At 60.0% G+C, this 23746-nt stretch overlaps 1 protein-coding gene across 2 annotated transcripts in view; it reads right to left on the bottom strand.

Moving 5' to 3' along the window:
• Positions 1-390: 390 nt before the first annotated feature.
• Positions 391-23746, bottom strand: part of ROBO4 (roundabout guidance receptor 4) — a 68665-nt gene continuing 45309 nt past the window's right edge. The window contains exons 15-20 of one of the 2 annotated variants that reach the window (XM_073320877.1): positions 21942-22055; positions 12708-12849; positions 11202-11423; positions 7518-7924; positions 4668-4913; positions 391-1425 (exon numbers count right to left, since the gene is read on the bottom strand). In XM_073320877.1, coding sequence (XP_073176978.1) covers positions 1250-1425; positions 4668-4913; positions 7518-7924; positions 11202-11423; positions 12708-12849; positions 21942-22055 — 1307 coding nt within the window. In that variant the 3' untranslated portion in view covers positions 391-1249. Of the gene's footprint in view, positions 1426-4667; positions 4914-7517; positions 7925-11201; positions 11424-12707; positions 12863-21941; positions 22056-23746 lie in introns of those variants that run through there. The other variant, XM_073320878.1, reaches the window with a different exon arrangement.

The raw sequence follows: 23746 nt of genomic DNA, 5'->3' as shown, positions 1-23746 counted from the left end.
TGCAGCGGGTATCTGCCTAGCTTCAGTGCACGTTGCCAGGCCCGCAGGGCTGCCCACTCGCTCGCAGTGACTGCGGAGGAGGGGCCCACCACACGCAGAGCCCGAGGAGTACAGGCTCCCTGCACGCTGGCCATACAGGAGCCGAGGGCAGACATGCCAACGGGCGGGAACGACACGTGCTGAGGCAAATCAAGCCCCCCCGCATGCTCTCCGATAGACCTTGCAGCTGTCAGGAGTTTGTTTTCAGCTGCTTTTTTTGCGCCTTTCATTGCAGCACAATGCCCAGGCTCTGGAGGGCTCCTGGGGTGCTAACACCGTGCCCCGTGGGTGGCCCCCGGGGCTCGCTGGGCGCCGTGAAGAGCGTGACTCAGCGGCCATCAGCTCGCTGGAAAAGCTCTCTTTATTTACAGGAATAAGGCCACAACACTGGGCAATCAGGCAGGTCCGGAAAACGTCTCACAACAGCAATTAAAGGAAATATTAAACGCTTCAAGGCTCGTGCCCCTGCAGAGCTGAGAGCATTGCCCAGGGCAGACCTGACCAAACCGTAACAGGCAATTGCCAAACAACCCCCAGCTTTGAGTGTGGTGAACCCAGCTGGGTGGGCAGAGCTGCCGGGCTCCCAGCTCCAACCTAGGCAGCAAATGCAGGCTTCTGTAAACCGACAGCAGCTGCAAGGGCCTCCAAACCCGGGGGTTCCCCGTGTGACCCAGGAAAAGCCCACGCTGGCGAGTGCCCCAGACAGCGTCACGGAGCAGAGATCGGCCCTGAAGCCAACAGCAGGAATCCCGGCTTGGCCCCCACATGGCGCGCCAGCCTGTGAGTGGGGCAGCGGGAGAAGTCCTGCCAGGGACCAGGCACTCTGGAGAAAAGGAGGCAACGTTTGCTGGCCGTGGCCAGGCCGTGCTGCGTGGGGCTCCTCTCCTGCACGCGGCTGGTGTGGAGCTTGGCGAGGGCTCTGCACTGCCCCATCTGCCTGGCCCTTGGTGAATGCTCCCCCTCAGCGTGTGGGGCAGGCTGGGGAATCCTTTTCCCATGGGATCGCAGCCCACGTTGGGGGAAGCGGCTACGGCCTTCCATCAGGGATGCTGTTGTCAATGACCAGGAGCCAGGCGTGTCTAGCAGGCACCGGGGGTGGGCTCAGTAGTAGCCGAGCGCTCGCCCTCAGGCCCACGGTGCCCCAAGAGTCTCCCTGGGCTTTGGGCATCCCAGACGTCGTGCCCGCCTGGTACAGAACGTGCTCAGCTTTCTATGCCTGGACTTCTGTCGCCCCCGCATCCATCGGCTGCAGAGCAACCCTGGTCGTCTCCCCCTTCCTGGGAATGGCAGAGCTGCTTGGCATGGGACTGTGGGCAGCAGGGCAGGGGGCCTGGCACGCCCCCACCGCCCCCGCAGCAGGGCTGCTGGACTCCGACATGCAGGCACCTGGAAAGGAATCACCTTTTACGCACAGCGAGCAGCAGGGGCCGAGCAGGCTCAGAGTGTCACTCCGCCGTCCACAGGCAGACCAGGCCTGGCATGGGGACCCCAGCCCTGGGCAGAGCAACCCCTCCCGAGGGGACAAGGGGAATTTTCCTTCTTCACAAGGAGACCGTTTGTACTGTGTTCCCGAGTCAAGGCCCAGTGGGGCTCAGAGGAAAGAAACCCGCTGGCCTGTTTGGGAGTCAGGCGCTGATGACAAGGGGCACTCTGAGCCCCTGGCGAACGAGCTTGTTTCCTTGCGAGATGGGCACGACGGCTGGGCTTGCCACGCAGGGCCATGGCATCTCCAGCTGGCACAGGGCAGGGGAGTGCCCAGAGGCAAATCTGCAGGTTGAGGGGCTCCGGGATGGTGCCCGCTCCGGGATGGCCAGGAGCCGAGAGAGGCCTACCCGGGAACGGAAGGCTGCTGTGCAGGACGCACCAGAGCGTCGAGGATCCGGCCCAAAATGTACCTGGCCCTGCGCCTGGCCTTGGATCAAACCTTCTCCTCTACCCCAGCCAGACCCCATGGATTCAGGCACCGCTACCCCGTCACACACGTGTCCCAGTGCCCCTTGCCCTTCACTAGCCTGACCCCAGCTCCCACAGCACTGCCCAAAGCGGCCTTGCCTCACCCTCACCCCAAGGGGTGCCCATATCAGCCAGTCACCTCCCCCAGTGTCCTGGGACTCAGAGCCGGCTCCCTCTGGGAGCTAATCACTGCACGCAGTCCAGTGCAGTGCCCCAGGGACGGACAGGCTCTGTGGGGAGTGGCAGTCCGGCTGGGGGCAATGTGGGGGGGCTGGGCTGTGGAGCGCCAGGGCAGGGGCGAGGCCACCAGAGGCTTTGCAAGTCCAGGTTATTTTGTGTGGCGCTGGCATCCCTGAGCTGCACCCGGAGCCCCAGGGTGCGTTTCTGCTTGAACCAGTCCCTCGGGACCCTGCCTGCCCCCAGCCCACGCTGCACAGGGCTGGGGAGAAGCGTCCCACAGGGCAGGTTATTCCAAAATTCACTAAAATTTGCACCTGCCTCCAGATCAGCTGGCCGGGCCAGTGTCCCAGCCCGGGGAGGCCTGGCCTGGCGGGCTCAGTGGCTTGTTCCAGCGTGGCCACTCCTGAGGCCAGGCCGGCATGAGATGGGACAAGGCGCCAGTGATCACTAAGAGGAAGAGGCTAGCTTCTTTCCTGCCGCTGCCCTCGCTGTCAACCCCCAGCCCAGCGAGGCGAGGCTCCAGTGTGGCTGCCGGGGGCGGGGGGGGGGGGAGCAGGCTGCCCTGGAGCCGTCTCTCGCCGAGCATCTCACCTGCTCACTGAAGCATGCAGGTGTGTGAGGCTGGACAGGTGGGGGAGGGGGGTGATGCTGGCAGGCCAGGTGCCAGCTCATGCCAAGGTCCCCATGTCTCTACTGGACACTGATAGATCCAGGGCTGGAATCACTGTAGCTCACATGGGGGTGAATACTGATCAAACAGGTCTGAGGATGATAACGACATGTTTAGTGGTTGGCCTCTAGTGAATGCCTGGTAGTTGCAGCCTGCATTGATCTGTCTTCCACACAATAGGAGCGGGTGGAGGGTGAGCCTCAAGGAATCGCCATACCGGAGAGGCCACTAATTAGTGTGACGAGCTGCCCTTCTGCGGAAGTCGTTGCACCCCCTCCTGAGGGAGGAGACCCAGCGATACCAGACAGGCTCTGGCGGGAGCCTACAACTGGAAACGCCTACATCCGGATTGAGAAACGAAGTGCTCCCCATCCTGCTCTCCTCCCCGTAAAGATGAGGCATGCGAGTGGACTCCTCCACCAGCTGAGTTTGCAGCGGAGAGCACATGGCCGGAGGGGGATAAGCCCCCCAGACAAAAGGAACTAGGTATCTGTGCTGCTTGGACTTGGGGGCGGGAGAGGGAGGAAGGAGTTTCCTAGGCATAAGCAAGGGATCCCCAGTGCTTAGCCTGGGTTAGCCCTAAAGGACAATAGAACTTGCTGATTATAGACGCCTTTGTTACACTGTGAAAGCCAAGACCGTACCTCATTGGTGTGTCTCTATTTGCTTGCTTTAACCTTGTAAATAACTCTCTAGTTTTCTTCTCCTAGGTAATAAATCTTCATACAGTTTATTAGAGGATTGGCCACAAGCGTTGTCCTTGGTGTGAGACCTAATGTGCAATCGGCCTGGGGCAAGTGGGTATCTGACTATTGCTGTGATTCTTGGTCGGAAGGGTCACCTGTCAGGGCGATACGTTCCCATGGGTGGCAAGCCGGAGCGGAGTACCCTAGGGCTGGCGGGGCTCCGTGTTCAGGCTGTCAGAGTGCTGGGGCAGTTTGCACTTGGGGCAGTTGGTTGGTTCGAAGTTCAGGGGTTCGTGCCCAGGGTTTTTATCAGTCTGCCCTGAGGCTGGCATTCACACTTGGGAGCGATATGGGGCAGAGGGCGTTTGGTAGCAGGAAGGGGCTGGGGCACTTATCCAAGGGGGTCGCCGGAGGGGGCTGTTTGGGGACTTTTTCCTGGGTTAGGTGGGGAACTCTCCTCCCTTTCCTAGCTGCTGGGAGAAGCAGGCTCCAGGACTATCTCCCTTCTCTCCTGGGGAGTCTCCCAGCGGTTTTTTCTCGGTGGTCCCTATGAGCCTTGGTGGCTCCCAGCCCCTGCTCTAGGGGTGAGTGGAGGGTGCTCCTGTGTCTGGCCTGGCTGGCTCCCCGCCTAGGCACTGTGTGCCCGCTGGTGTGTGTCACAGGGAGCTCTGCAGATGACAGGAACCTGTCCTGCCCCAGCGTGGGCGCAAGGCCTGGAGCCCGGGCTCTGGGACCCTGCCAGGAGGAAGGGACCCAGCGCTCAGGCTGCAGCCCGCGCCTGAACGTCTACACCACAATGGAACAGCCCCGCAGCCCGAGTCAGCTGGCAGGGGCCAGCCACAGGGTCTCAGTGTAGACATGCTCTGAAGGACCCAGGGACGCTAAGGGCTCTGGCTGATTTCCTGGCCAAGTGCTGCCCAGGAGGGGGCGAGTCTAGGGCTACCCAGAGAGCGCAGTGCCCGAGCAGGCTAAGGCCACCCTCGGGCACCATGGTGCATGTGGCTGGCCCCAGGAGCGGCCCGGCGGGTGGGGCCTGGGCTCCCCTGGCTGGGGAGGATGCAGGGCTGCAATGCCAGGGCAGGCCGGCCCACCAGCGTCCCACTCGCCCCATGCCAGGCAGCATGGGCACTAACACTTGCCGTTTGGCCCAGGCCCAGGGGCAGGGCGGGTCCGGGTCCGGTTCAGTGCTGCCTTCCCCTCCGGCTTCTCAGCGGCAGGAGTCCCCTCGGGCCTCTGGGAGTACTTGGCTTCCATCTCCTCCAGCCAGCCAGTGCCCCACTCCCAGGTGGGCAGGGGAAGGGGCTCTGCTCCAGCCCACGCCGCGCCCTCCCACCGCTCGGGAGGGGGAAGGAGCCCATCCAGCGGGGAGGCGGGCGGTGAGAAGTCTGTGGGAAAAAGCAACCCCCGAGTTACGCTGAGAGGCTCAGGGAGGGGGTGGGCGCGAGTCGGTGACCCCAGGGACCCCTGGACTGGCCCCACGCCGCTCCCCACCATCACTGGGGTGACCCTGGCGCAGCAGAAGGGCTGAGCAGCACAGGACGAAGGGCCAGGCCATTCCCATGCCAGTGTTCAGTGGGTGGAGCAGAGATCAGAGCCCACTCCACGGGCTGCCAGGGCACGGGCTTCTCAGAGCAGGGACGGGCGGGACCCTGACGCCTGGCCACTGAACGGGGACAGGCCTGTTCAGGTCTGGCCTCAGGGCCGCGCTCGCTCACGTGGCCCCCCCCCAGCCCAGGGCAGGTGGCCTCTCTCTGCTAGTGGTTTTTCCTTAAAAGTTGAGAAGTGGTGCGAGGGGCTGGCCTCATTTCCACGTCGCTGGACCGCGCGGGGCTGGTGTCCCATCCACGGTGCTGGGACCTCAGGCAGCCAGGCCTCTCCTCAGAGCCTGCTCCCTTTGCAGCTTCCTGCAGGGCCCCTGGTCTACAGCAGCCTCCTGCCCCCCCCCCCCGGTGTTGCGGACCCCTCTGGCTCCCATCCAGCCGCGCCCTGGGGCCAGCTCTGGCTCTGCCCACCAGGCCCAGGGCAGGCCGAGTGGCAGCCGTGCTGGAGCAAGGCTGCGAGTGACGCACAGGGCTGGGGCTGCAGTGGGCGGCTGGAGGAGCGGCACCTTGGGCCAGCGACGCTGTTTCAGTTGGACCAGGTGCAAGCAGCCCGGAGAGGAGCCAGCCCAGCTGGTTCCCGCTGGGCTCCTGGAGGACGGCTGCCTGTGGATGAGGTGTGAGCCGTGTACACGTGGGCGCCATAGGGCATGGCTGAGCTCAGCGCATCAAACACCCTGCAGAGCCCTCCCGCCCTCGGTGAAGGGCACGTGGGCGCCCGAGAGCCCCCACCCCTGGTGAGGGGCACCCGAGTCCCCGCCCTCAGTGAGGGGCATGTGGGCACTCGAGAGCCCCCCGCCCTCGGTGAGGGGAAGGTGGGTACCCAAGAACCCCCCGCCCTCGGTGAGGGGCACGTGGGCGCCCGAGAGCCCCCACCCTCGGTGAGGGGCAGCCGGGCACCCGAGTCCCCGCCCTCAGTGAGGGGCATGTGGGCACTCGAGAGCCCCCCGCCCTCGGTGAGGGGAAGGTGGGTACCCAAGAACCCCCCGCCCTCGGTGAGGGGCACGTGGGCACCCGAGACCCCCCCTCAGTGAGGGGCACATGGGCACTTGAGAGCCCCCCACCCTCAGTGAGGGGCACGTGGGTACCCGAGAGCCCACCGCCCTCGGTGAGGGGCATGTGGACACCCGAGAGTCCCCCACCCTCGGTGAAGGGCACATGGGTACCTGAGAGCCCCCTGCCCTCGGTGAGGGGCATGTTGGTACCTGAGAGTCCCTCACCCCCAGTCGTCGGCAAGCAGGATCCAACCAGGGACCCCTGGAGCTTAATGCATGAGCCTCTACTGCGTGAGCTAAAAGCTAGCTGGCTGGTAGCTAAGGGTGTAGAGCAGACTCATTAATCTCTCTCTCTAAGTGGTCTTGGTGCCACCGGATGGGACAGAACCCCACACCCAGGAGCTGTGTGGGTCACACTAGCAGTGGGTTACTTCATGAGCAGCTCTTCGGCTGGCCGGGCAGAGCCATGTGCTCTGGGAGGTGAGTCAATGTCGCTTGGGGCATCAGAACCAGAATTCCCAGCCCCTGAGAACCGACGTCCCTCAGGCGCCCGCCAAAGCTGGGCAGACAGAAACCTGCCCACACTGGTCACGCAGGGCAGGGCACTGGCTGTAATGCAATGGGGAGGCTGTGTCTGAACAATCCCCCTGCCCTCCCCAGGGAAGTGCCCCTATTGTGGGGGCAAGCAGGGATCCCCAGGCTGCAGCTGCCAGCCACCGGGACGCTGATTTGCAGCATAGGGCCAGACAAGTGCAATGGCCACGCAGGTGTCTGCCCTGCCAGTGGGCGCGAGTCCTGGACCAGCCCAGCCCAATCTGCCCCGGCCAGCCTGGGGGTGTAAAATCAGGCCCCAGTGTCCTCTCTAAATTCAACCTCCCCGCAAAGAGGAGCGGCCGTGCTGGGTGCCGGCACACACAGCTGCACTGCTGGATCCGTGTGCCCGAGGCCCCATAGTGCAGGCAGGGGCAGAGGAGGAGGAGGGGATGCCAGCACAGCCCCGCGCTGACTGGAGGAGTATGATCCCCTAGCCCTGTCAGCTCCAGGGTACGGATTTCATTCCAGACCTTGCTCTACTCTGCCGGCCGGCACAGAGGCTGGTGCTGGGGGGACGCCTTGGCCAGCTTGGCCCAGAAGCCAGGTTGCCCTCCCCACCCAGTGACTTTCCCAGGAGTTAGGTGCAGCGGTTCTTCAGAGCCCCCATTAATTAACATCTGCAGCCCCCTCTCCAGGGCAGGCCAAAGGTTTGATTGGCATTCTCGGTCCTAAGAGAAACAGAAAATTAACCTGCCCCTGCCCCCCTCCAGCTGCACCCAAGGCTTGGCGCAGAGAGCAGGGCCTAGTGCAAGGGCTTTGAGGCCTCTCCCCCGGGCTCTGGGCACGGGCCGGATCCATGTACCTGGGCAGGCCTGCTCAGCCTCGCTCTGGCTCAGCCCGAAGCAGAAGCTGTCGACGGCCACGGCCAGGGCCCGGGCGAAGTTGGCGTCCACGAGAAAGGAGCCGTCGGAGGAGCTGACCAGGCTGCAGCGCGTGCTGGTGAAGTTCTCCTCGGAGACCGAGCCCCAGCCGTTGAGCAGGGAGCCGCCCAGTGAGCCCTCGGCCTCGCTGCGGCTGGACGAGGGCGTCCGGCAGTACCGGCGCAAGAAGGGCATGGACTGGCAGCCGCCCCCCTCCGCAGCGGGGTCGTCGTCGTCTTCGGGGGCAGGCCCCACCCCCAGCTCGGAACGCAGTGGGCCGCAGATGTAGCCGTAGGTGTGCGGGGGGGAGAAGGCCCAGGGGGCGGAGGAGGTGCTCTCCTGCCGGTGCCTTTGGAGCGAGAACGTGGAGCTGGCATTGACGTGGGCAGTTGCCTTAGAAGGGAACTCGCAGCCCCAGGGCAGAGAAGGCAGGGCCTGGGCTCCCTGGGGGGCTCCGATCCCTGCCGCGGCAAAGCCTCGCTCCTGGGGGGGTTCACGGCCAGCCCTGCACTTCCCAGTGACACCCGGTCCAGGGTCCCACCCATGCTCCCCAGGGCCCATTCAGAGGCCAGGTTCCAGCCCGAGCTTATTGACATGTTCTCAGCCGTTCAACCTGCAGGGTGTGACCCCAGCTCGTGGAGCGTAGCCGTGACTGAAATGGGGGGACACCTCCACTAGAGCTGATGGGCTGTGAAGCCTGCTGTAGCTCGATGCAATGGGGCTGTGTGCAGGGGGGTCTGATGGGGCGGGGTTCGAGTCCTGGCTGACGTCCCCTTAGAGCCGTATGGCTCCATGTACCAGCTGGTAGGTTTTGTTTTTCAATCACAGACACTGTTTAAATCCGGCCGGCGCTTGTTTTCTAGCAGATCTGCGCCAGGAATTGTCTGGGGCAGGGCTCTGGCCTGTGCTGTGCAAGGGGGCCAGGCGAGACGACCACAGTGGTCCCTTCTGGCCCTGGCGTCTATGACATAAACCCATTAAAACACCCTGTTGAGCCTTACAGCGCTAAGGCTCCCAGCTGGAGCACACGGGCTCATCCTTGCGCTGCGGGCAAACCCCTCCCCCTGCCCGTGGATCAGCGGGGGATTTTGCACCCTGGGCCAGGGGTTACACCCCCATTTGCTGTGCAGAGCAGGAATCCCAAGGCTAGCTCCACACCGGGGGCTTGGTGTGATCATTGCACCAGTTAACTCCCCGGCACCCTGCTGCCTAGTGACACCCTCAGCCCCGAGCCCAGGCTCCCCCTACAATGCAGGGGAGAGAGGGGCAGCTAAGTGTGGGATCCCCAAAAGCCAGCCAGCTGTGTGGGGAGCCGCTGAAGCCAGCCAGTGGGAGATGCTGAGGAGATGGGTGGGGGGTGTGTGTGTGTATGAGTGTGCAGGGGTGGGTGGGTGTGAAGGTAGGTGTGTGTTTGTGTGCAGGTGTGTGTGTGTTTGTGGTGGTGAGTGTGCAGGCATGTAGGTGTGTGCGTGAGTGTGTATGTGGGTGAGTGTGCAGGCAGCTGTGTGTTTGTGCAGGTGCGGTTCTGTGGGTGAGTGCGCACATGGGTGTGTGCATGCAGGGTGACTGTGCAGACATGTGTGCAGGCAGGTGTGTGCTTGTGTGAGAGTGCAGGTCTTTGTGCATGTGTAGCTATGTGAGTGTACAGGTGTGTGTGTGTTTGTGTGGGCGTGTGTGCAGGCAGGTGTATGTGAGTGGGTGAGTTTGAGACACGTGTGTGCTTGTGTGGGTGAGTGTGCAAGCAGGCGAGTGGGGTGAGTGTGCCAATGCAAGTTTGTTCATGTGTGGGTGAGTGTGCAAGCAGGGTTGGGGGGTGAGTGTGCAGGCAGGTGTGTGTGTGTGAGTGTGCAGGTGTGTGTGTGTGAATGCAGGCAGCTGTATGTGCGTGCGCAGGTGAGTGAGAGTACAGATGTGTGTGTGAGTGTGCAGGTGTGTGTGCAGGGGTCTATGTGACTGTGAAGGTGTCGGTGAGTGTGCAGGCAGCTGTGCAGGTGTCAATGTGAGTGTGCAGGGGTGTGTGTGTGCAGGGGTCTGTGTGAGTGTGCAGGTCTGAGTGCAGGTGTCAATGTGAGTGTGCAGGGGTGTGTGTGCAGAGGTGTGTGTGAGTGAGCAGGTCTGAGTGTATAGGTGTATGTGTGAGTGTGCAGGTGTGTGTGTGCAGGTGTGTGTGTGTGTGCAGAGATCTGTGAGTGTGAAGGTGTCGGTCAGAGTGCAGGCAGCTGTGCAGGTATCAATGTGTGTGTGCAGGTGTGTGTGTGTGCAGGGGTCTGTGTGAGTGTGCAGGTCTGAGTGTGTAGGTGTCTGTGTGAGTGTGCGGGTGGTGTGCAGGTGTCTGTGTGCGTGTGCAGGTGTCTGTGAGTGTGCAGGGTGTGTGCAGGTGTCTGTGAGTGTGCAGGGGGTGTGCAGGGTGCTCGGCGAGTGTGCAGGCAGACGTGCAGGGTGCTCGGCGAGTGTGCGGGGGGTGTGCAGGGTGCTCGGCGAGTGTGCAGGCAGACGTGCAGGATGCTCGGCGAGTGTGCGGGGGGTGTGCAGGGTGCTCGGCGAGTGTGCAGGCAGACGTGCAGGGTGCTCGGCGAGTGTGCAGGAGGTGTGCAGGGTGCTCGGCGAGTGTGCAGGCAGACGTGCAGGGTGCTCGGCGAGTGTGCGGGGGTGTGCAGGGTGCTCGGCGAGTGTGCAGGCAGACGTGCAGGGTGCTCGGCGAGTGTGCGGGGGGTGTGCAGGGTGCTCGGCGAGTGTGCAGGGGGTGTGCAGGGTGCTCGGCGAGTGTGCAGGCAGACGTGCAGGGTGCTCGGCGAGTGTGCAGGGGGTGTGCAGGGTGCTCGGCGAGTGTGCGGGGGGTGTGCAGGGTGCTCGGCGAGTGTGCAGGCAGACGTGCAGGGTGCTCGGCGAGTGTGCGGGGGGTGTGCAGGCTGCTCGGCGAGTGTGCGGGGGGTGTGCAGGGTGCTCGGCGAGTGTGCAGGCAGACGTGCAGGGTGCTCGGCGAGTGTGCAGGAGGTGTGCAGGGTGCTCGGCGAGTGTGCAGGCAGACGTGCAGGGTGCTCGGCGAGTGTGCGGGGGGTGTGCAGGGTGCTCGGCGAGTGTGCAGGCAGACGTGCAGGGTGCTCGGCGAGTGTGCGGGGGGTGTGCAGGGTGCTCGGCGAGTGTGCAGGGGGTGTGCAGGGTGCTCGGCGAGTGTGCAGGCAGACGTGCAGGGTGCTCGGCGAGTGTGCAGGGGGTGTGCAGGGTGCTCGGCGAGTGTGCGGGGGGTGTGCAGGGTGCTCGGCGAGTGTGCAGGCAGACGTGCAGGGTGCTCGGCGAGTGTGCGGGGGGTGTGCAGGCTGCTCGGCGAGTGTGCGGGGGGTGTGCAGGCTGCTCGGCGAGTGTGCGGGGGTGTGCAGGGTGCTCGGCGAGTGTGCAGGCAGACATGCAGGGTGCTCGGCGAGTGTGCAGGCAGACGTGCAGGGTGCTCGGCAGCTGCTGGTGCAGCCTGCTCAGTAGCTCACGGGGAGGGTGTGGTACGAGGGGGGGCGCGGCGAGAGGTTGCTGGGCCTTGCAGCAGGCTGGGGAGGGGATTCCCTGGTGTGGGCCCCAGGCAGTTTCCCAAGCCCTCTCCGGGCCTGGCTGAAGCGCCCTGCCGGAGCCCTTACCTCTGGCACTCGGCCTCCGCACTGAGCTCCAGGTACGCAGCCACCTGGTCGGGCGTGAGCACGGCCTCCCCGTCGTCGCCGAGTGAGGGTGCAGGAGACGCAGCGGCGAGGCGGCGGTAGGGCAGCGAGGGTGAAGGCAGCCCCCCCCGAAGGGTGTTCTCCGTGCTCGGCTGCAGCTCTCCAGCCGGGAACGGCCTGGCTGCCTCCCCACCGTCTCTGCTCCTGTAGGCACAGACACCAGCTGCATGGGGAGCCTGCCATGCTGGGCCTCATGCCCTCGCCTGCCCTGCCTCCCCCAGGCCTGCTGAGCACTGGAGCCCCCCAGTGCCATTTCAGACCCATGGGCTCCCGCGGCGGTGAAAGGCTCCTCGCCCCGCAGCGGGAAGCCCAGGACTTGCGGCAAACCTCCAGGGGCCGCTGTCAGCTGGGTGTTGAACAAAACCCTTCATCCTCCAAACACAGAAACACGGTACCCATACTTCTGTCCCCGAAGCCGGCTAGCTCAGGGCGCCTGTGGGCCCATTAGCCCGGCCTGCCAGCGCCTCCCGCCCCCCTACAGAGGGCACTGACCCCCATGCCTGGAGGGCCAGGAAGGAGGAACCAGGAGGTTCCTAACCGCATTTGACAAGTAGCGAAATGAATCCTCATGGGAAAGGAGAACCAACCTGTAGACAGCGAAGGGGGATTCCCGCCCTGCTCCAGAACCGACCTATAGACAGCGAAGGGGGATTCCCGCCCCGCTCCAGAACCGACCCATAGACAGCGAGGGGGGATTCCCACCCCGCTCCAAAACTCATCTGTAGATAGCGAATGGGGGATTCCCGCCCCGCTCCGGAACTGACCCATAGACCCATCGGAATCCAGATGTCAGGACCTGAGCCGGAATGAGGAGAGGGACTGGGTCTGTCTAGCACAGTCTGGCACTCGCCTGCTGCTTGTTGTCCACACCCAGCTGAGCAGCTGTGAGAGGAGGCAGGAAACACCTCTTCCAACTTCCCAATGCCAGCGCCTCCTGGAGCCCTCACCCGGCATGATGCCCCCACCACACCCCACCTGACAGCCTAACCTGGAGCCCCCGGGCAGCTGCAGGACGTGGAGCTGGTTACAAGCTGGTGAGCTGGATTCACTGATGTGCAAAGAGTGTTGCAGCCTGTAAATCAGACTGCCAGCACTGCTAGAGAAAGGCGTCTCTCCGAAGCAGGTCAGACGAACCCGCTGGAGGTGTGCATGACTCCTCCTCGGATTGCTTTGCCTTTACACTCCCTCTGGCCACAGTCGGTTATTGGGCCTCAAGAACATTTGTTAGGAAGAAACCCCGAGTGCAGGCAAACAAGTGGCTGCCCCTTTCGGCAGTGCCGGGCCCAGGGTGGCTGGGTCACAGGGTTCTGCCCTTCCGAGGGGTCAGGGGGTGCACTCCAGAGGGGCTGAAGGAGCTCTAAAGTGCAGTTCACCTGGCAGGCAAGGCGGGATGAACAGGCACTTAAAATAAAATCAGAAGGCCCTTACTCTGGCTGTACGCCCTGGTCCTGGGGGCTGTGCAGAGCGGGAAGAGCCGGAGGGGGGGGCAACGTGCCAGGTACGCGCAGTGAGCCTCTGGACTGCAGCAGCTTCGGAGAGCTGAAGGTTTTCAGCACTTTGGCACCCTCTCCTAGGAAAAAAAACTTGAGAAAAATGATCAGCCAGCTATCCAGATCCCTGCCACCCACCCACCCGTCCCACCTGCCAGTCACCCACCTGGCCCCAGCCTCCGTCACCCACCCACCGAACCCCCCTGCCATCCCTGCCAGCCCACCCCCCAACCAACATCCCTCCAGCCCCACCAACCAACACCCCACCACCCCAACCAACCCAACAGACCCAATCCACCCACCCCAACAAGATACACTGGCTGGAAGCTGATGCTAGACAAATTCAAAAGAGCAAATTAACAGTGAAGGGTGATTAACCAATGGAACAATTTACCAGGAGTCATGGTGGATTCTCCATCAGGCAATTTTAAAATCAAGACTGGGTGTTTTTCTAAAAGATCTGCTCTAGTTTAAGCAAGAGAATCCAGGGAAGCCCTACGGCCTGTGCTGTACAGATCAGATAAATTGATCACAGCGGTCCCTTCAAATCTATGAATTCGCCCACACAGCGACCCTAACCAATTCCCTCCTCCCACCGCCAACCTGTCCTGCGATGCATTCACCAGCTCCCAGTGAACCAACTCCACAGTTAATCCACCCACGTCCCTGAACCTACCAACCAACTCTCCAGCTGCCCAAACCTCCCAACCAGCACCAACCAACGCCCCAGTGCCTCAACCCTTCCATCAGCTCCCAATTAACCAGCTCCCCAGCCCCATCCTGAACGACTGACCACCAGCCCTTCAACAAGGCCTCTATTGCCTACTGGCCAACTGGTCCTCACCCAGCCTTCACCACATCCCCAGGCCCAAAGAAACCAACTGACCCATCAGCCATGCCCCATCAACTTCACCAACTCCCCACCCAATGTCCCAGTCCACTTACCTGCAATCAACTCTTCACTCCCAAGAGACTGACCTACCTATAGTCACCAAACACCCAATTCCCACTCCACAAACCAGTAACCTACCCACCGGCCCCCAGGCTACTAACCTACCCACAAGCTTCCTGACACCCATTAACCTACCCACCAGCTCCCCACAACCCACTAACCGACCCACCAGTCCCCTAGCCCACTTCCTACCCACCAGCCCCCAACCCACTAACCGACCCACCTGCTCCCAAGTAACCCCTTCATCCCCCAGTCAAGCCACCTCCTGACCCGATTCCAGCAGCTCAGCTCCCCAGTGCCGCAGGCTGAAAGCCAGGTCAGCAGCCGAGCCAATGGACCCTCAGCCACCGCACACAGCTGACACGGAGGCTGTTCGGAGGTCTGGGGGCAGGCAGGCTACAAACTCTTATAACCTTTTCATTCGGGGCAATGGGAAGCCCAGGACTGGCCCCTGGTGGCCAGGAACTGTTGGCCTGTTGGTTGGGGGCCAGCTTGACGTGGGTCTCGCTCACACAGCCCTGTCCACAGGCTTATGGCTGGCGAGCTGCGCTAGGCCTCCTCCGACCTAGTGTGGGCCTTTCCCAGTGCCGATTTCCCGCTGGACCCTCTCCGCTCCCACAGCACAGGATCTGCCCCACATGCCGGCAGCCTGCTCCCAGCACAGACACATGCAGAGGGTGGACGCAATACAAGGCGCCAACTCCGTGGGTGCACCGGGGTTCAAGCACCCACAGGAAAAGAAAGGGTGCTCAGCACCCACCAGCCAGAGCTATTTGGCAGGGCCACCGATCAGCTGTTTTGCGGCTGGCCGGTGGCGTTTGGGAGAGGGCAGACTGCCTCGGGGGCGGAGCCAGGGCAGGAAGAGGCGGATCAAGGGCAGGGCGGCAGGGGAGGGGCGAGAAGAGGGAGGGGGCTCAGGGGAAGGGGCAGAGTGGGGCCAGGGACTCAGGGTGGCGCGGGGGTGCGCCACCCATGGGGAAAAATAAAAGTCAGTGCCTGTGGGTGCAACTGACTGCACAGGGGTGGGGTAACAGGCCCCCCAACCTCCTCCCTATGACACACAGGTGGTCATGCCGCCCCTCCAAGAGCTGGCGGCAAAGCCTTTGGTGAGGTGGGGATCCGAATGGCCTCACATGCCGGGCGATTTGGAGGTTCTCAAAGCATATAAAGAAATGAGACAGCTGAGCTATGCCCAGAGTGGAGCCAACGGGCATTGGGGGAAGAGATTCTGAATCCCTGCTTGGGGGAGCCTCCTCCCTCTGAGGATTTGTATTCCCCCTCAGAGAGGCAGCATGGGCCAGTGGGTAGAGCGCTAGCCTGGCTCTTGGGAGCCCTGGGGTCAGCTCCCAGCTCTGCACAGACTGCCCTGGGGGAGCATTTCAAGCCCTCAGTTCCAGGGCCGGCCCACAAGATTTTGGCACCTGAGGCAGGGAGCTCATGACGCCCCCCCATACTCCCTCGCTTGGGCCAAAACTTTGAAAAGTCGCCATTCTGCCTTTTTCCCATTCTACTCCTCTCATGGTACTGCTCTGCTACCTACCCCAATAAAGGAGAACTAACAACTTAAAATGCCTTGTTCAAAAATGTTAAGTAACACTTAACTTTCAAACACCTGAACAGCAAATGTAACTTTCCTTGTCTGCAGAGTAAACACTGGCATTTGTATCTGTTTGAATAATTAAAGTGGGGCTTTCCGTGCCTTCTTGGTTGCAAAGATTTGAACTGCTTCCTGCTGAAGGTCCACAGTCTGGGCCAGCCCCTGCTCTATTGAGATGGTTGCAAGGCCAACTAGCCTCTCCTATGTCACTGTGGAGCGTGTTCTTATTAACTTCAGCTTGGAGAAGCTGCGTTCTCCACTGGGAACTGTTACAGGAAGGGTTAGAAGTATGCGCAGAGCAACAAAAGCATTTGGAAAGAGGGTGGTTGTCTTATTTGTGCACATATATTCCAGAACAGCCCTTGGAGTTGAACCTGCTGAAATATATCTTGAAAGGGCTCTCGGTTCTTCACCTAAATCACTCACATCAATATCACGCATGTCATCATGTGCAACACTGTCTCTAGTGCCCTGCATTGCTGGTGTCGGTCTTCTTCAGGTATAGTGAGGAGTTTTGGAATATCAGACAACATCCCAAATGTACTGCTGTGTTCCTTGAGCTGCAGGAAACGTTCTTCAACTGACTGTATTGAACAATCTAGCACCTGGTTAAAGAATTCAACTTTGAATTGTTGTTTGGGGTCTCTTATGGGATTATCCCGTGCCTCCTAATCAAAATGTCGTCTTCTTCGGTGACTCTTGTATTCTTGAATGGGTGGGAAAATCGCTTCAGTGTGAAATTTCTCTGCCAACTTCTGTGCACTCTTCAGAACGTTTTGAAATCCCTCATCTGACTGGTAAGACTGTAGGTATGACTATGCTTTGTCCAATTGTTCCATTGCTCCAGATATATCAAGGTCAACACCTTGGAGTCTCTTGCTTACAACATTTATTTCAAACACTATGTCATGCCACAACACTAAGCCACACAGAAATTTGAAGTTATGTATATTTCTGGTGATTCCATTTCCCTCTACCACTGTTCTCCCATGAACAGTTCCTGTCACAGCATTATCCTCCATAATGGCAACTATGGCATCATCTATCTTCCCAATTTGGTGTTTGATAGGCTTTATCGCCTCCACTCGACTTTCCCATCGTGTGGCACTCAGTGGTCTCAGTGTCAGAGAGAATGTTCCCAGATGTTGCTTCAAAATTTGCCACGGATGAGTTGATGCAGAGAAAAATACAGAGATGCTTTGAATTACATTAAAAAATTCAGCAGCCTCACTGGAAGCTGATGCTGCATCGCTGACCACCAAGGTCAATGAGTGAGAACTGCATGGGACAAAAAAAGCTCGAGGGGTTTAACTCTTGGATCCGTGTCTGCACTGCTCTGTTCTGTCCTCTCATGTTGGCACCATTACCGTAGCCCTGACCTCTCCTGTCAGCTATTGCAATTCCCGTCTCTTCCAGCTTTTTAAGAAGCACGTTTGTCATACCAGCTCCTGTAGTATCATCAATGTCAATAAATCCTAGAAAATGCTCTGACAGTCACCATTGCAGGGACATTGTCACTAGGTTCTGGTGTTGTTACAAAACGCTCCATTAAAGTCATTTGTTCCATATGGCTGATGTCAGGTGTGCAGTCCAGAATAACAGAGGAATCTCTTGCTGACTTCAGATCTACCCCAATCTTCTGTTTGACTTTTGTTGCCAGTGACTGTATGATCTCATTTTGAATTGTTTTTCCAAGGTAGTGGTGTGTGTACATTTCTTGGGTGGTGACTCTTCTTAGATGGTCCTGGAGAACAGCATCAAACTCAGCCATCAGCTCCACAATCTTAAGGAAGTTTCCATTGTTTGGCACATACAGCTGATCTGAAGTGCCACGCAGGGCTAGGCTTTGGGTAGCAAGCTTTCTCACAATGGCAAAGAGCCTTTTCAGAACATTTTGCCAGTAAAGAGACTCTGATCCAATCTTCTCTTGATGCTGATCATCTATGGTGGCCTTTAACCTTAGTCTCATCTCAAGCTCTTTCCACCTGTGGAATGCTCTCTGGTGATTTGCTGCCTTCTCATGGCATGCCAGATTTCCAGCCAGTTTTTTCCAGTCCTTTGTTCCTGTAGAACCCAATGTGGCTGGAACATTAGACTGGAAGAGTTTGCAACAAAACCAGTATGCAGCATTCTGGGTTTTTGAGTACATAAGCCATGGCCTCTCCACTTTGTCACCATTGGGGATGTCACACCAGTAATGTGTTGGATGGAAACTTCTATTTTCATTGTCTTTGGGGAACATGAAGTTTTTCACTTGCTGTGGCCCGTGCAGTACAAGGAAGTCCCTCGGGCTACTGCTCAAGTGGGTCCAGAGTCCTGGATCATCTAGACTTAAGGAACTAAACTCAGCAGCAGCTGTTTCTTGTGCCTCCACCACACTCTTCTCTGATCTGCACTTTTCCTCAGGACTGTGCATGGCTACATCCATTTGAGATGGAGATATGGATCCTGCAGCAGCTGCCAGGTCACCTGCACTCTGACTAACTGGAAGATCAGGCCTCTCCTCACCACTCACATCCTCACTGGGGCCGGAAGGCTCACGGTGAACATTTGTGCCTATGTATCTCAGGACAGCTCCTTCCTGCTTAGATAGAAAAGCTTCCTTTGCTTTATTTCTTTTTCTGAATGCTGCCCCAGAGGGGCGTTCTCTTCTTTCACTCATGGCTGCTGTTCTGGGCCAGCTAGAGTGGCTCTCAACGCTCAGTTGAAGGGGACAAATAAGCAGGCTGGTAGCGGGGCCTGAGTGAGGGAAGGTATCAGCGTCTTAGGGCCTAACTGGCTCCTACTACTCCAGTTGACGGCCTGTTCTCCTCAAGTGGGTCCAGGGAAGCAGCAGGACACAGGGAGCTCCCTGAGAAGCTGGGGTTAATCAGTCCAGGCCCTGGGGGGACTAGAGAGGTACATAAGAGGCTCCTCCTCCTCTCTCTCCCTGCAGCTCCTGCTGCTTTCTGTTATTCCTGCTCCCCTGTTCTCCTGCCTGCCTGTTCTGTCTCTTGCGCCCTCCTTCCTCCAGCCCAGCACTCCCCCATCTCTGTGCATCCAGAGCAGGGAGAATCCAGATGCACCAGCAGCAGACACCATTTTCTACACGCTGGGTCCTAGTGGTGCCCCCCCGCTCAGTCTGGCACCTGAGGCAGCCGCCTCGGTTCGCCTCATGGTGGGGCCAGCCCTGCTCAGGTCACTGGCTGGGACAGAATGTAGCCGATCGCGGTAACACCGGGCGAGGTTGGAGCAAGGGTTACATAAAACCTGTGGATGTGTTTGAGACAGGCTCAACCCGCCAGCTAAACACCCTCCCTGCCAGGGATCGCTACGGCAGGGAGCGGGGGCTGAACCTCCCAGCCCACGTTTCTCTTGTGGGCCGTGGTACCAGTGTAAGAGCAGCACTATACTGGCCTCGGCTGCAGGGGTCTCGTGGCGATGCGCAGCCCTGCGGCCAACACGTGATTGCTGGAAGCAAAGGGAGGGAGCCGGGCACAGCAGCCACGGTGGAAGGGGCGCTGACCTGCAAACCAGAGGCCATGTGCCAGCGGTTACTGTTACTATTCCTGTGCCCTTCACTGCCCTGATTCTGAGCCAAGGTTCCACATCTCACCAGTCGGACAGAGACGCCACCGGGCAGCTTGTCCACGGTCCCCGCAGGCAGAGCCAGGAGAAGCCAAGTCTTTAATATACCCGAGCCAAAGCCCGGCTGCTCTGCCACACAGCATTTCCGAAGGAGCATGTCACGTTAGGCACTTTTCTAACCTCCCGAACACAGCGTGGGCCTGGAGCACGCGACCACAGAGCGAGGGCGGTGCCTTTACTCCTCCCTTCAGGCGCGAGTGCAGCCAGCAGACGCTCGTGCTGTTCTGAGTTCAGCCCCACGCCGGGCCATCGGTACGTTTGGGTGGGGCGCCTGCTCGAAACCAGGGACACGCCCCATCCCCCTGCTGGCTCAGAAACCCTCGGGGCCGTAGCTGCACCATGCAGGAACCGGCCCCCACAGGATAACAGCATGCTCGCTCCCCAGCCATCGCTCTGCAGCTGGAGTGGAGGAGAGGGCCGTGCTGTACTGCTAAAGGGGGGAAGGGAGGGGCAACTCCTGCCAATGACCCAGGTGGGGGTAAAAAATATTCCCCTTTGCATAACAGCTGGGTCAAGGCCCTGCTTTACTGCTGGAGGGGTTTTCCATCACACAGCTGTGAGCTGATGGGACGTGGGATGTTGCATTAATGCTGGTTTTCCCATTGCATGTTTAGTGGTTGTAGCCTGGTTCCTGGGGCTGCGCTGGGGTGGGGGCAGACAGTGTTTGCGGCTGAAAGTGCCCAGGGGGGCATGCAGGGTGGGACAGCCCCTGCCCGGTGAGCCCCAGGAGGGACAGCAGCAGATTTAATACGTGTAGTGTTCTCTCAGTGGACTGGTTGTGCCTGCAGGGGAAGGGCTGCCTAAGGGCATTGCTGCCGAGCTATGAGCCTTTCCCCTGGAGGGCACGGCATTGAGTCCAGCCCAGCTCAGCAGGGCGCAGACTGTTCCCGGCCTGGGGGCCAGCCCCTCATCACAGGATTTCTCTTTGTTAAAAATATCATGATGTGGGGGTCAGTGTCTGATGTCTGGGGCCTGACTTGGGGTTTGGACCTTTTGGGGCTGAAACCGAGCTAGACCCAGCCTGGACCCATTAATCAGTCCCAGCCCCGCCTTGTCAGAGCAGGCGGGCCCAGCAGCCCAGCCCGCCCTGCCTTTGGGGGTGCAAGCCCCACTCCCAGCCACGGGGTGTGCCAAATGGGGGAGCAGCCCTGGTGAGCGGCTGGAGGGGCAGCGCCCAGCACAGTGCCCCCCCCCCCCACCTCCTGGTCCCTGCCTGCAGCACGAGCCTGCAGCCACTCTGCATCCCCGCGGCCGTGGGGCAGAGCTGGGGTGCAGCAGGATGCGCACTGGGCAGGGCAGGGCTGGGGGATTCTTATCCCGACCGAAGAGCCCAGCTGGCGGTTGTGTGTGGGGCGCTGGTGCCCCCTGCTGCCAACTCTCTAGTAATGCAAGCCCTGGCAGAACTCAGAGCCATTCCGGCTGGTCCTTCGGCGGGGCAGTGATGCCCTACGTGGCTGGGCAGTGAGATCTAGACATGCCCACCCTGGCTGGCTCAGTGCCACACGGAGAGCAGGAGAGGCAATGGATTGCCAAACTGTTCACAGCAGCCCTGGCAGGTCAGGAAGGGGGTAACAGACTCCAGCCCTGTCCCCAGGCACTTGCTATCTCCCGGACAGGCCTGGAGCCCCAGGGATGTGGCTTACAGAATTCCCTCCTTTTCTCCTGCCAGTCTCCTTGTCTTGCCTAGGCCTGGCTGCTGCCAGCTCTGCCCTAGGCCAGCCCAGGCTGCCATCTCAGAGGTGCCTCTGGGTAGGGTGGCTCTGCTCAGTGTGGTCCCTGGTGTTGGAGGAAGCAGCTGGGGCAAGAGATGCTCCAAGGAAGGAATCCACCTCACTCAGTGACCAGGGTGTCTCACTGTCCCTCGCTGGGGCCCGGGCTGTGGATGGCAGCACCTGGCCACGGTTCCCAGTGCAGATCCCCAGGCCATGCAGGCCCCACAAGGCTCCCTCACCTTCCCCTTGCCTGCCCCCAGCCTCCAGGAGAGTGGGGCCAGGGCGGCGGAGGGGGCCCAGCCCCGGGGGATAAGGTGGAGCAGGAGCATGTGGACGGTGAGGGGGCAAGTGTTGAGGGAGCAGGGCAGCTGGGGGAGCCCGAGTGCCTGGCAGTGTGAGGGGGTGGAGGGTGGGGTGTACAGAGGAGCAGGAGAGGGGTCTGGGGGTACCTGAGTGCAGAGATGGGGGGCCTGTGAGAGTCCCTAGGGAGCGGCAGAGGCGGCTGAGTCTCCAGGCCCCAGACAAGCCCAGCCTTTGTGTTCTCTGACCAGGCATGAGCCCCAATGGGGGCCAAGTAGGCTGGCCCCCCCATGTCTCCACCAGCCAGCGGGGAAGCGATGCCAGCAAATGGCTCCAGCCAGCCACAGTGTCTGGAGGGGGAAGGCCCTGGCTTCATGGCCAGAAGTTCATGGAAGACCAGGGAATATTACATCCCCCGCCCCCCACCAGAGAGCTCCACAGGGTAACACAGCCCCCCCACCCAGAGACTCCCCCACTAACGCAGCCCCCCAAACACTTCCCAGCCCAAGAGCTCCAGAGGTTGGAGCTCCAGAGGTGTTTCTGGGGATCTGTGTTACCAGAAACACCCAGAAACACCCTTGCTAATGCAGCCCCCAACCCCCACTAACACAGACCCCCAGACCTCCCACTAACAAAGTGCCCAGATACTCCTGCCACTAACGGAGCCCTCCAGCACCACCTTCCCCCGCTAAGACAGCCTCACCCCGCAGAGAGCCACATAGGCTAGCAGCCCCCCAGTGCACCTCCCAGACTATGACAGGGCCCCATGGGTGAACCCAATCTCCCCCAAACTTCCCGCAGTGCTCCGCAAGGTCCCAAAGCACTCGCAGGCCTGCAGAGCACCCAGGAAATTCTCCTGAACACCCTGGTCCCTTCCAGCCCCCCAGCTACTGGGGAAGGGCAGCCTGGCCTGGTGCTGCAGCCCCAACGCTCTGGGACCAGGGCTGGAGGAAGGTCCATGGGGCAGGCTGCGGCTTTGCTCACCTTTGCTTGCATGGCGCTTTCCTGAGCTGCCGGTGCCGGGCACACTGCTAGGGCTGGTGGAGTACGCCGGGAGGCTGGGCGACAACACGGGGGTGCTCTGTACCTGCTGTAGCTCTGGGGGAGAAGGAGAGGAGGGGTGAACTGTGGGACAGTTGAGGTTGGGGGGATAATCAGAGCTGCACCTCTCCTCTGGGCCCCTCTCAGGCCAGACCAGCTCTCAGCTGGAGCCGTGCAGATGGGTGCCAACCCACTGAAGCCAGTGTCTGGCCTGTTGCTGAGCGCGGAGGAGCCTGTGAGGAGGTTTTGGACCCAGTCCCCACTCGCATGCGAGCCCCTGACATCACTCTGCGACCGAGCCTGGGAATCCCGGCCTGCCCTGCTCTGCTCCCAGCACCACTGGGATGGGGGGGGGGTGCACGCTGCACCACAGTGATTCGCTTCCCAGGGCCCCCAGGCTGGGGGTACAGCTACACTGCAGAGACTACACCAGCACAGAGCTATCCTGGCAGAGCCGTGCCACGTAGATGCAGCCAGCATTGGCAGAAGAGAACATTAGCTATTTGTGTGACGCTGCCAGGCCAGGTGCCAGCTCATGCCAAGGCCCCCCCGGCCTCCCTGACAAAGGCACAGCTGGAAACCAGCCAGGCTCACCACTGTGTTTGTGTTGTTATAACATGTTAGCGTTACCATGTGTTCAGAGTTGGGACTTTATGACATACTTGTGAGTTGCTGCGGGTATTAATCTCACATATAATATCTGCATCCCACATTACAGGGCACCATTTAAGTATTTTCTTTGTAACTATAAAAGCATTTGCTATGAACCTGCAAAGCCCCGAGTCAGGAGGAAGCACGGCCAGGTGTGAAATACTCGTTTACCACAAGAGGTGTCACGTCCTGCACACACAAAAGGTCTACAGACACCAGACAAGCCATTGTGGGACATCACTGCACAAAAGACTTCGCTGATTGCTCCCCTCATGCCCCTGAAGAGGAGACATGCTCGTCCCACCCCTTCGAACTCCGGGGGGAGGGAATAAAAGTGCCTGGCCAGAAGGAACTTTATGTCTATACTGCTTGAACTCTGCAGGGCAAAGACTGTGAAGCGTATGCAAGAGAGAGGCCATATAGAGCTTGCGGATTATAGAAGCTTCTGTTACCTTTTAGAACCTAAGACTGTAACTCACTTGTGTGTGTGTTTACTGCTTTAACCCTGTCAATAACTCTCATTCCTTTTTCTTATCCAATAAACCTTTAGTTAGTTTATTATAGGATTGGCTATAGGCGTAGTCTTGGGTTTCAGATCTGAGGTGGTCTTTGCCTGGTCCTTTGGGATTGGAGGTAACCTGAGTGTTGTGGTTTGTGGTATAAGGGACCATCTTACACAAAAGCAAGATAGAGTGGAGTGCCCAAGGGGACTGTCTGTGACGCCATGGTTATGCTGTAACAGTGTCGGAGGAGTTCACACTCGTTACTGGGTTGGTGAATTCTAATTGTGGAACATACTACCAGTTTGGGGTTTGTGCCCTGGTTTGTGCCAGTTGCCCGGGGGTTGGCACTCATGGTGGTGAGCCACTCCACACAGCCTGACAATGTCAATGGAAGCCCTCTTCCGCCAGCATAGCTGTGTCTGCTCCGGGGGTTAGGTGGGCAGAGCTACCCGGGTCAGGGTGTGGTTGGTTCACACGCCTTACTGACGTAGCTATGCCAATGTCACTTTCAAGCCAATGAATCTGTCTACCCTGCAGCTGCAGGTGTGTTTGCAGAAAGGGCCGATCTAGCGAGATCAAGGCAAGCTTGGGTAA

Source organism: Lepidochelys kempii, chromosome 22, assembly GCF_965140265.1.
Source record: "Lepidochelys kempii isolate rLepKem1 chromosome 22, rLepKem1.hap2, whole genome shotgun sequence".
In the NCBI taxonomy this organism is placed as follows: domain Eukaryota; kingdom Metazoa; phylum Chordata; order Testudines; family Cheloniidae; genus Lepidochelys; species Lepidochelys kempii.
The sequence above is the reverse complement of the archived record's forward strand: the minus strand, read 5'-3'. Positions and strand labels throughout refer to the sequence as shown.